Below are 12,710 nucleotides of genomic sequence, written 5' to 3' on the forward strand. Positions count from 1 at the left end.
AAGAACATCTTTGAACAAATATTTCAAGCATGCAGGGATTATATTAAAAAGTAAAAAGATGAAATCCTGTGTAAATTGTTTAGAACATTCCTAGTGAAGACATGTTGATTAATAAACATAAAAGAGGGAAGATGCATATTAATTTGTTTACGTATAAGAGGCTTCTAACTCATTAAAAGTCTTCTAAGTGTTTAACTAGTGAAGCAGTGGATAAAACCTGACATTGTCTTTAATCTTTCTTGAGRACTCAAATATGAAAAAACTCAGATTATTGCTAAGTATGTATAATAGCTCTGTTAATGACAGTGTTTTGAAAATATGGGGGGGGGGGATGTCAGCACAGTGGTTCTGTTGCAATGTGGTGGAAATTTTAATTCACTTTTTATTGTCAGTTTTTGTGACCAGTAGGATTGAAGAAAATTTAACTTCATCAACCACCTCTTTGGTGCTTGTATGTAGATTTTGGTAATTTGATTGACAGCTCATTATCAGCTGGGAGATCTCTAGAAAAGCACAGATGCAGTAGAATAKCTTGTTTGTTTTGTGTCTTTGCTGAACCACTCCAACAGGCCAAGGAATTTGCATTCTTAACAAACGTTTTGATGGAAAAAACCTGCTATGGTCTATTGTAAAGGAATTGGAATATTAACTTAATGTCCCGGACAAATAGAGATTGAGTAATTGCATTCAGTCTAACTTAATAACAAATGAATAAGAAATTGCTGAGGAACTGTTTAGCCTTTGTAAAAACAGTCCTGCAAGAAAATCACCATGTATTTGCAAGTTTTCTGTGAAATTACATTTTTAGATAGTTGTTTTGTGCAGGTTTTTTGCTCTAGAAGTGTCAACACAAATAATTYGTACAAATTTGTGCAAAAGAAATTGGACATGCTTGCATTTTGCAAGCAACAGATAGTCTAAAAAGTATCATTTCAACTGTATCATGCAATTTGTGTTGAAGCATAAGAACTTTTTAGTGTTTTGTTTGCTTTCATTTTTCATCAGACTCTTCTCACTCCTTTTCTCATTTTTTCCCYRTTTTTTCAGAGACTATGCTTCTRTTATACTGTGATTCCATARAGCAATGGATTTCTGWTTCTGCTTATCKGTCAYATTTGTAGAACAGTATAACTTCTTATTTCTCATGTTACTGTTACAATAAGTAATCACAGCGGAATTGTGCTGGTTATTTTGCAGATCCCATGCGCGGGCCACGAAGACTGGAGGTTGTGGAGATCAAATCCAGACAGATCACTATTTGCTGGGAGCCATTTGGGTATAATGTCACACGCTGCCATCGSTACAACCTCACGGTCCATTACCGCTACCAGGCTGGAGGACAGGAGCAAGTGAGAGAGGAGGTCAGCTGGGATACCGAAAGTTCACATCCCCAGCACACCATTACCAATCTATCACCATACACAAATGTCAGCATCAAATTAGTGCTAATGAATCCCGAAGGACGGAAGGAAAGCCAAGAACTYGTAGTGCAAACTGATGAAGATGGTGAGCTTTTGTATTTACATATGTACATAGTACACGACCTAACAGTGTAATTTTCTGTATAAGTGTGTGTTCTACTTTCACTGAAATTTGTAACAGATTTTCCACTAACTCACCAGTTTTAATGGAGACCCATTATTACAGTGATCTTTCACATAGCCCATAGCATCCCACATAGTTTAATTATTTCATCATTAAACTTGTAACTTCTGCTTGAACTGCGTTCTGCCTCTCTAAAGTTCCAGTGTAAGTTTGAAGAAATTTCTGGTGATTGTCAGCATTATCCTCATGTAAGCTCCTCTGCTGAGTGATGTGCTCAGCCCTAAATATTTGTTCTTGATTTGTGGTTTCAGTTTCTCTGTCTTAGGCCTTCTAACCACTGGACACTGATAGTTGCTTATTCAGACACTATGTTCCATATGCAGACATTGAAATATACAGACATTCCCTTTCCTTTCAACTCACATGGGATTTTCAGGTCTCTTATTTTTTTAACCGATTTTAYTTTGAGTAATAATGAATAATAAATAATGTAATTTGCTGATGTCTTTTTGGAAGTAGAGACAGCAGAATTGGGCAATGTGTCTGCAATGCTATAATAATATTGCAGGTAAAGGTTATACCATCCTCCCCAGTCTTCTGGTATTATTTCGATTGGACATGCAGGGAGTTTAGTGGACCTCTGCTAACTCTAATACCAAAATGGGACTTCCTTTTTGAAATAGGTCATACACAGGAATCAGTTTCACCTTTCCAGAATATCTGTGCTGATACATAGCCCTGTAGTTCCCTCTGCAAGTGTACCTTAGATTTTTGACCTTGGTTTTGCTATTTTAAATGCACACAGTTCAAAGGAACCTTATCAAATGACTGTCACTGCTTTATAACAGATCTGTCCTCCTTCTGTTTATATAGTCTGCAGTCTGAACAGGARTGGATGTGTGTTTTCTTCCAAATCAATGATAGATTTACTTCAAACATGTTGGCAATATTTCTAGTAAAAACTTCAGCAATGATGAGCTCCTTTTGTAATAAATACTTGAAGTCTGTCATTTAAGCCTATTAAATTATTTAATGCATGCTGTATTGGTTTTATGTAGTACTAATTTCTAATCAAAATATATGAGGGAATAAATTAAACAATTTAGGAATATATAGTTACTAATGCAACAGATTCAACAAAGCATAGCTAACAAAAAGAAATGTTTAATTAGAATTAATTGTGCTGTCATGCTCTAAATTTAATTCGGTTCAATTGTAGGATGACAAAGCTAAAGAGCTATTGTTGTCTGGGATGTTTATATGTTTTATCTAAAATAGCTTATTCCTGGCCCTCTGTAACATCATGTTATTCCAAGACCTATTAAAAWCCAGTATCAGTGTCTGAGAGAATACCTTGAAAAAATTATACCTTTTTAGTATACTATACATTCAGTGAGGAATATAAGTCTGAATGTAAAACAACAGAATACACTGAGACAAATAATCRCCATAATTTTTCAAATCACAGAATTGTGGGACTTCAGCACTCTTTTAGTCCAGCCTTTTCCTTAGAGAAGATCAAGTAATAGCAGATGGCTCAAGACCTTGTGCAGTTGAGTTTGAGTCCATCTCTAGGTGAGCTCTGCCAGTGTTTGACCCTCCCCATATGGCACAATTGCTCAGAGTTTATTACCTTCAGATAATTGTACAGGTTACCACAGCGCTTTCAATACGTCCATCTTATTTTCGCAGAACTTAATCATTACCCTCATGACTGCCACTGAGTTTTACCAGTTCTTTCCTACGCAGAAACAAGGTTTAGTGCCCAGAATTAAGCTTGCCCTAAAGGTGTTAATTTATTGGTGCACACAGGACTGGTAACCCTGTTCAGAGACCATCACTGTGTCTTTGGAGCTTCCACTTGGTGAAGCAAGGAGCTCTGTGGAGAGTTATGGAGAGGTGGTAACAAAATCTCAAACCTTGCAAACTCCTATACCAGCAGTGCGGAGCATTAGGAGAAGGAGGAAYTTCTGTACCAGAAGTGTCAACAGCAAGGAGTCACCAAATGTCTTCCTTGCAGATCTTTCTCTTCCTTAACCATTTGGGTAAACCTCAGTAAGAGGTCCAAGAAGTTATTTCAACCATTGCAGGAAGAGAGTTTCCTCATTCTTTCTGTAGCAAGTCGAAAATGTTATGTGTGTCTTTTTACTGGATTTTCTCATGGGGTTTGTGGAAAGATCCTAACGCCTTAATACCTCTTGCTTCACAACAGTCCTGTGGGCATTGTTTCAGTTTTGGGGTTTTTTCTTTCCACATTACTGTGCCAGTGTTGTTACAGAATAATGTCACACATACAAATCTGTGTGCTGGTTAGGTGTCTCCTTTGAAAACGGTATTGTCTTGGGAATAAGGCAGTGGTTTCAGAACAAACAGGAGACACAAGCAGATACCTGAGAGCAGTTGACAAACCTTTCATCAGAACCTTCTGACATCCCTGACTCTTCAGAGGTCTTTCTCACACATTAAGAAACCTTAGGAAAAATTAGTAATGTCAGATTTTTAGTTGGACTGTTTCTCGTTTTCCTTATGCCCATCCTGTTGTACGTCTTCAAACCTAATGTCGGTGATCTTTGCTGTTTTATGCAGTACGTGGCTCRTCTTTCCAACATAACTTTTCTAGTTCAGTCTCCTGGAACTATACCTTGTTATTTCAGTGCTTGTCCATTTTCATATATGAATGCTTAATATGTTTTACTTTGGGAAGTAACACTGTTGCTAAGTAGGTGTCACAAGTAGRTTTTATGTCAAAGAATTTCTATTTGAGTTACTGCCTAGTTCCTTATAAAAAGCTGCTTTTTCCTTTTTTTAAATTATCAATCGAGGCTTACAGGAAATRTGTGATGCTCACTAATTCGTTCTTACACTGAAGGTGAAACATAATCGCACTGTCTTGTTAAATAAATCATTCTCCTCCTGAGCTACCCTGGCCTTTGCTTCAGTCTTTGGGGAAATTACTGTGGGATGGTTTTTATGGCTCAGCAGTACAAATATTTAAACAGAGCATGTCCTGCAATTTTTCTTAAAACCAYTGTTTTTTTCTTTTTCAATCTGTTAGTCCCGAGTGCTGTGCCACTTGARTCCATTCAAGGGAGTACCTTTGAAGAGAAGATTTTTCTTCAGTGGAGAGARCCAGCGCAAACATATGGTGTGATTACTTTGTATGAGGTATCTAGAAATTTGCCATGTTTTATGTCTAGTTTTGATTTTCCAAAGTGCATAATCATAAGAAAAGTAATGYTTTTTTACAGTTTATGTAAAATTAACTTCATTTTAAAAACAGAGGCCCTTTGAAAGTAAATATAATGTAGAAGTGAATTACACAGGACCCAGCATGTCCTTGAGTTACYAGCTTTAAGAAAACTGCTGTTTCTAGAACAATGTAATATACATTCTGTCTAGTGCTCTAGATCAAATATTTAAAACATTGAAAGGCAGATCTTAGCACGTTCCTTAAAAACTAAGAGACATAAGACAGTGGTTACAGTCAATATCACTTTAAGGTAGGAGTCATTACAGGAAGCCTATTGTAATAGAAACAAGCAGGCATAATTAAAAAAAACCCTCGCTTTTTTAAAATGCAAATTCAACTAAATTGTATGTTGTTAGATGTCTAAAAATCACTGCTTTTTCTCATGTGGAACGCCTGCCTGAGTACCTCTTAGAAAAATTGACAAAAGACTGCACAGATTAAGCTGTCAGACAGTAATCACTGTTAAGCTTCTTACCTGACCTTACTACAAAATTGGTATTGAAATGCTTTGTTTAAAAAAAAAAACACCTAAATGAGATACAGTGCAGAAGAAAAGTTAAATTGAATGGTAACCTATTGATACTGTTTTGAAAACTACTTTATTGTAAGAGGATAAAATGTTATGAAAAAGTATGAATTGATTTTTTTATGCAGCTAACAAGTTTCTAGGTAGTTCAACAGTTGCCTGTATTCAGGGATCAGAATGTTTTAGTTAAGTACTAATGTTGTTACTATTGCTAGATTTATGTACATAAAAACACACAGTGGTGGATCCTCTTTCTGCTTAGGAACATGCCTGCCTGTCTAATTCCATTGCTGAGGAGTACACCCATTGTATCCCAGCAGTTCTTACTCACATAATTCCATCAGCTGTATTGAGGCAGGTGTATTCAGAGATGTATTCAGARCTTGACCTGTGTTTTGCATGATCCRTGGAAGAACTTAGTTCGTTGTGCAACATCTGCCACTGAGTTTTCTATTTACTAAACATTTATTTGCAAAACTTTTATAAGAATCTAACATAGACTGCAGAGTCTGTATTTAAAACGTAGTCATGAGAGTAGTTGTCTAACATTTTAAAATCTCAGAAAATTCGTTAGGACCGATTCTCCCACAGGCCGACATAACAGCACTTAGCATGAGATAGCAAGATTCATGTAAGCGTTATGTTACCTTAATTTCTTTACTGATACAAGTTCAGACAGTTGGTAGATCAATCTTCTGTCATCTGTTAGAATTAGAAATGTGATATCAAACATATATGGGTGCTTTTTAAGGTCTTTTGGTACTTTTACTAAGGTACTTTGACTTCAGTTCATGAATGAGGATTTGTAGAGGACATGCCTATATCTCCTGAAATAATGTTGGGGTTTGTCTAAATGGTGTGAAACTTTTTATTACATTAATTTTCAGTACTTCATTACTGTTACATTAGATGGGTCATAYAAAAATCAATTTTCATTAGGTCAGAGGTTTTAGGAAATTGGAAGTGTTTAAGGTGTGCAGCACCGACACTGGGATGTTTCTATGTACTCTATAATGCGTCTTCTTAATTATAATGATATTGAATAAGTACAGCAAAAAGAGTGTCAATTATCACTTCATATAATAAGGGTTTTGGAATTATTCACATAAAAATGAAACTTTAAAAGCAAAAAGGAGGGGTGAATCGTTTTTACATTTCTAATTTTTAATGGCTTTCATATTTTTAAATTCTCATTACAGTGCATAGAAATCAGTAATTAATAGAAGAAGTTGGGATCAAGTTTTACTGTGAACTTCCATTAACATTTCTAATGAAWACTAAAAATACTGTTTGAATCGAGGAAGGAACTGAGGATACAATATACACTCTGCATATATTRCTTAACATTTATCTTTCCTCCAAATGAGAATCTGACCTAGGTACAATATAATGACTTGAAAAAAATCCAAATTAGCAATTGTAATAGCTAAGCTTCAGATTAAAATAGAAGCTTTACCCAATTTCTGAAAAATWTGCCTTAAGCTGCCCTTATCATGTTTTACAGATAACTTTATTCAGGGCAAAGTGTAATTACAGTGAAGTCAGCTGGAACTAGGGGGCTACACCCCCTCTTATTCACTTCTCAATTTTACCTGTTTGTTTTGGTTTTGTTAGTGGTGCTGATCAAAACCAACAGTAAGATGAATTCAGAATGTGACGCTGTTAAAGCCAACATCTCAAAGGAATTAATGTAAGCCTGAACCCATCCTTTAGAGTTGTAATCTAGCTGCCTCTAAGTCTCTGTATCTATAAAAGTAATAACTCATACGAGTTACGACTCAGTTCCTCTGTCCTTTCGTGGGGYTCAGGATTTGAAGAGTATAAGAGAGTAAGATACCTTATCATAAAATGTCTGACAGCGCATACATCAGAAGGGTTTACTGGATAAAGATGCAATCTCTGTCCATCTGCTCAAGGCAGTTTATAACTTTCTTATTCTTTTGCAGATCACCTACAAAGCAGTCAGTTCCTTTGACCCAGAAATAGATTTATCCAATCAAAGTGGACGAGTCTCAAAGCTRGGAAATGAAACGCACTATCTCTTTTTTGGACTGTATCCTGGCACTACCTACTCTTTTACCATCAGAGCCAGCACAGCGAAAGGCTTYGGACCTCCAATAACAAATCAGTTCACGACCAAAATATCAGGTATTTGATCAAGAGTATTATTATTTCCTTATGGTAATGAGGTGGATAATTCTTTTGTTGTTTACTTCTTTTCAGTTTAACAAGCACCAAATTGAAAAAGGAAAGAACACGTTCATCCCCGAAGATGTCAAAGTGACATATATTACCATATCTGAAGAACTTCCAAGTGCTTAAATATTAGCTAGTACTTTGAAATTCCTGTTCACAACTGTAACATATCACTCAAGAAACCCCTATGAATTATGTGTTTGCAGCCAGTGCCAGCTGCAGTTGCAACATTTAGCATAGGGKTTTTTTGGACCTGAAGATGAGGGTTTCATTCAGAGCTTAGTCAGCCTTGACATGATTCTAAATTAGTACAGTAGCAGTGCTGGAAAATCTCTTTAATGAGCCATGAACAATCGAGAGTAGAGCAGAGGTGCTGTAAGTCTAGAGCTCACATGGAAAGTGTGGTTACTGCCAGGCTGCCTGTGTTCCTAACAGGCGGGGGGACTGAAGTGGATATGGAACTGTATTAGAAAAGAACATCAGGGCTAGTGGTTTTCAGATAACAGAATGCCTCTGTCACTTCTGTAGATCCTTGACCAGTATCTCAAGCCCTCCCTTGAGGCASAGGAACACTTCATTGAGGGGCTAGAATATTATTGCATCCTATAAAATAAGTAATGATGAAAAAATGTTGTGCAAAGTTTCAGTTGAAATCTGAATTTTATTATTCACTTCTCCACAGTCTGCTTCAGAATTAAACTAGCAGTTTGACAATAAAAGGCCCCTCTGATAATATTTATAGAAAATTGCCTTATCTAATTATGGTCAACTGTGCTTTCCAGAAGGCATTTGGGTACAAAATCTTCTTTCTCTTTTACTCTCATTCTGAGTAATTCTCCCCTCTCCCTAACTGTATGTCCTCACTGGAATGAAAAAACCTGCCAAGTGTTAATCAGTAATAGAATGATTTCTTCTATCTTATTATAGGAAAGAGAAGTTAATGCAAGGTGGAAATTATTGCCAATACAGGTATTTGTAGAGAAACAAAAATGTTGTTAATTTTCAAGTTAGACAATTAACTCTGTATGGAACATTAAATTAACACTGATCAGTGAAGATGGAGTTAAATTTCCATCCCTTTTCCTATACCAAGCAGAAATTTTTTCTGTCAAAAATCAATTTCTGGCATAGAAAAACTTTATATGAGTTAGGATGATAAAACCAGCCCTTATTAAAATGAGGAAAAAAGGAGTCTRTTTTGGATGGGAATATGGACATTTGTGATTTTAGGTTGTTTTCTAAAATTATGTGTCGCCAAAAAATGCACTGGTGGGAACAGGCATTGCAGGCGTGCTTGAGGCTGAGGCCAACCTCCAGGTCTTGGTGTGGTGAGGTTCTGCAAACTTGTGTGCACCCCACTCTSTCATTGCTTCCTCTTAGTTATGATGTTAACAAGGAGTGTTTGTGCCTTGTCCATGGGTAGTTAAAACCAGCCTCCTGATGAATTTAAACCAGAAACAAAATGCCTTTATTCCTTAATAGAATTGCAGAGTCACAGCTGGCGGTGACTCTGTTTAGCTGTTGAGTGTGGGACCCTCTTTTCAGTGCAATTGGCTGTGATCTCATTGTCTCTCTGGAAAGCTTTGAGGCACTTTCATGTGGCCAGCGCTCTCCATTTTGGACAGATGTGAAACAGAACTACTGAATATTTCTGGATGAAAGGTTTCACTGTTTTTTAGAATAGATYAGGTGACAACAGTGCAACTTGACCAGTTTCTGCATTTTACATTACCTAATTCTAGAATGCATTTTCTTCTGAACAAAAGCCTCTAAGTTTCCTGTCTTAAGTGTTTTGAATAGTACTCCTACGTACCAAAAATAGTGGCTGTGTTTTATTGTACAATTACGTGAATATTTCCTGTTTTCTTATTGATAAGTTCCTTCTTTCTGTGTAGGCACTGGAGGAGGAAGAGGCCTAGCCTAGRCAGGGCAAAATGGAGAAGAGAAGTAGGTTATGGACTAAACGTTCTGACTGGGAGAACCACAACTCCTATCTGGGACAGGAAGTCGATTTTGATTATGATAGGGRCACTAAAATTAGTAATGAGAGCAAGTAAGGGCTTAGGAGTCATAAATTAGGAGAATCAGAAGATTTGCTGAGATGTGGGCATGAAACCAAGGAGAAGAAATAAGAGTCTTCAAAAAATGTTCATATGGCTTTTTAGAGATATAGTTTCTGTCCATCCTTGTTTTCAGGATGGTCAGGTTGAGAACGGTGCATTATGTGAATGAGTTCTGCATATGCAAATCTGCAAATTGTGTCTGAGTCTTTAAAGTAGTCTGTAATAGTATGACTTTAGTGGGTACCCAAATTACTTAAAATGATTAGTTTAAATGTTTGTGCCTTATATCCAGGATTGCAAACAGAATAAAACCCTCTCACCTTTCAAGGAGGTTTTTGAAGATTATATTTGTGAAATATTTCAAAATTAATGAATAACAATGCAAAGGAATGAAGATTTTGATGTTTTCACAGCAGACTGAGGAGTTGCAGAGAAGAGTACAATCCTTAATGCAGTCCTTACTTGAATATGTAGGGCGCTRTGGATAAAGAGAGAAATTGATTTACCTTTCAAGTAGATGAAGATACTACTGGGAAGATGAAAATAATTGGAAAATACACTTGAAAATAATTTGCTAGAGGTTGATATTATCGGTATGTGGAGCACGGAACACTCTATTGTTACGATACACACAAAGTATCCAGTGCCAGTAAGATGAAAGTAAATTGGGAAGAACTAAGTGAATATTTGGAAGTGTCTTCTAAGGAAAATATCTTCTCCACCAAATGTGTTTTCCCCTTCAAGTGGAAATTAGTTTAGGGAAGTTAATTGCCCTGCATTATTCCTGTGGTCAGAAGAGACCACTGCAATGACCACGTTTTGCTACTATAGCCTTTAAATCTGTTAATTGTACATCATCATTGACAACTCAACAATAAGGATCTGGCAGCCTGTAAAATAACCAATTAACTGAGTAGCCTTTCCTCCAATGTGAGTAGCTGATAGCACTGAAGAAAGTAGCTGCAGTAAAAGACAATAACTGAAGCATCATTTGTTTTAATCACAACTGCAAATCTTTAATGAAGATGCAGTTTGCAAAAGTGCTGAGTGGGGCTTCAACCTAAATGAACTCTTGTCTTGGTGGACAATAGACCCAGGACAGTTATAGTATTACTTAAAATTCCAGGRAAAACAAATTCTGAGAGTGCATCCTGATACAGCTGACATACTGAGAAAGCTGGGCTCAGTTTCAAAGACAGCATGCACATTTCCAGATGCTGTTCTTAAGATAACTTTTCATTTCCAAGTAATGGATTCTCAATACTTTCTGCAAACTTACTCCCACTAGTATCTGTTTCCTGTCTTGAAATTGGCAGTGAGCTGGTATTTCTTTATTTGGGATTTGTTTTTTATTTTTTGTCTGAAGTTATTTAACAGTTGTCTCACACTTTAATTGTAACAGAAAGCATCTTAGATTTGTAGCATGGTCTTTGTATTTCAAGAAGTCTTTAAAATTGCATATTCAAATAAAGGTACAGCTCTTGAAAGAAAAAATACAGGAATAATGATTTCATTTGCCTCTTTTCTTKTCTTATTACAGCACCCTCTATGCCACCATATGAACTTGAAACACCTTTGAATCAGACTGACAGCACTGTGACAGTCTTGCTGAAACCTGCACAGAGCAGAGGCGCTCCTGTCAGGTACTGGGGGAAAAAATCCTTTATAAAATTAAAACCCAAATTGATTGATTTCTTGAACATATTTTCTGGGGATTTTTCTACACAGCAATCAGTGTCTAAATTCATGTCTGTATTACCTCTAATTAAATTAAATAACTGAAGAAAATGAAAGTGCTTTGATGTTGAGTGTTCGTGTATTGTTTAAAGGATTTGATCCAGATGCAAGTGGCTTGTTCTTTGAAGATAAGGAACAAAGCCATAGTTCTGTTGTGTGGGTGGCTTCTTTAAGGTAATTGCTTACTGCAGTGTTATAAGTTCAAGGGCACATCACATTTTTTATGCTGAGCTACTGTCTTTAATATTCAGTCTTCTTGTTTACTTCACAGATTTAAGATAGTCAACTCCTAGTAAGTTAGCCAATTTAAACAGTATCTAGTGTAACATTCATGAAGTATTTACARTATTGGACCATGATAGCAGAAATAATAACAATTGCCAGGGAAATCAACCTCGAAAACCAGTAACTTGGATTCTTTAGTGTTATATAGCATTTGTTATATGAATTATCCATTATATGAATTTTCGGTTTTCAGAGGTTTATTTCCCTGCCAGATACCCAGTACAGATGGTACTGTGTAAGTTCTTCATTGATTAAAATAAAAGATGCCTGATTTTCAGTGAGAAAGAGAAATAGTTAGATTACTTTAAATAAGAACCAGTAATGAGCTTAATACTCTGAATGAAAACAAAGGTGAGAGAAAAAGAGATTTTTCAGAGCTGTTTTTCCTTTTGGCTAATTGTGTGTCCTCCTTAATTTGTTCATTACTGTAGGAAGAGTTTCCATCTATACTGAGTGGCTGTCAAATATTTTCATCATAATACTGAAGTTTTTGATAATTTCTGTTTGGGAAATACAGATCTGGTATGCTTATGCATACATGAATGAAAATGTTCTTTGGTTTTATGGAGAATATTCATGTAATGCATATAACTAAGGTTCTATTACTATTAGTTATATATATTGAATGTACAGAGTACTGCATTTTGGAAATGCTGTCCAATCAGTCATTTGGACACCTATTTATGTAGAAAATTTAGCMCTTTGAGGAACTCTGAACCGCCCAAGATAAAAAGCAGAAAACATTATAGCACATTTAATGAAACTGATTTAGCAGGTTGGATTAGAAACAGAATTATTTTCTGTTTGTCTGACTTAATCTCACAAGCAGTAGTTTAGTCCTCCTGAATTGCAGCATCTGGATGAAAATAATACAAGTTGGAGTCATTGTTTAAACATGAACACATTAGGCTCTTAATAAAAAAATGKTTTCATTCCTTTTATCTACATCATGAACTAAAGATGATTGGCTGCTATGGCAGTAGTGACAAATCAGAAACTTCACTGACAATAGAAAGGAGCTCATTAGGAGATGAAAGTGTGCCAAATAAGTGGATGAGTGGTTAGGGAAATAGGAGAGATTTAAAGTGACATGAAGCTATAGAACTGA

At 36.1% G+C, this 12,710-nt stretch overlaps 1 protein-coding gene across 3 annotated transcripts in view; it reads left to right on the forward strand.

The window, feature by feature from the left end:
* The window catches only part of PTPRM (protein tyrosine phosphatase receptor type M), a 342,158-nt gene that overhangs the window by 126,853 nt on the left and 202,595 nt on the right, over positions 1-12,710 (forward strand). For all 3 annotated transcript variants that reach the window (XM_057382477.1, XM_057382478.1, XM_057382481.1), the window contains exons 7-10: positions 1,198-1,506; positions 4,601-4,710; positions 7,268-7,469; positions 11,121-11,223. In XM_057382477.1, coding sequence (XP_057238460.1) covers positions 1,198-1,506; positions 4,601-4,710; positions 7,268-7,469; positions 11,121-11,223 — 724 coding nt within the window. The remainder of the gene's footprint in view (positions 1-1,197; positions 1,507-4,600; positions 4,711-7,267; positions 7,470-11,120; positions 11,224-12,710) is intronic.

The sequence above is a fragment of the Malurus melanocephalus genome, unplaced genomic scaffold (assembly GCF_030028575.1).
Source record: "Malurus melanocephalus ecotype Western Australia unplaced genomic scaffold, MMel_1.1 scaffold_568, whole genome shotgun sequence".
Taxonomy (NCBI): domain Eukaryota; kingdom Metazoa; phylum Chordata; class Aves; order Passeriformes; family Maluridae; genus Malurus; species Malurus melanocephalus.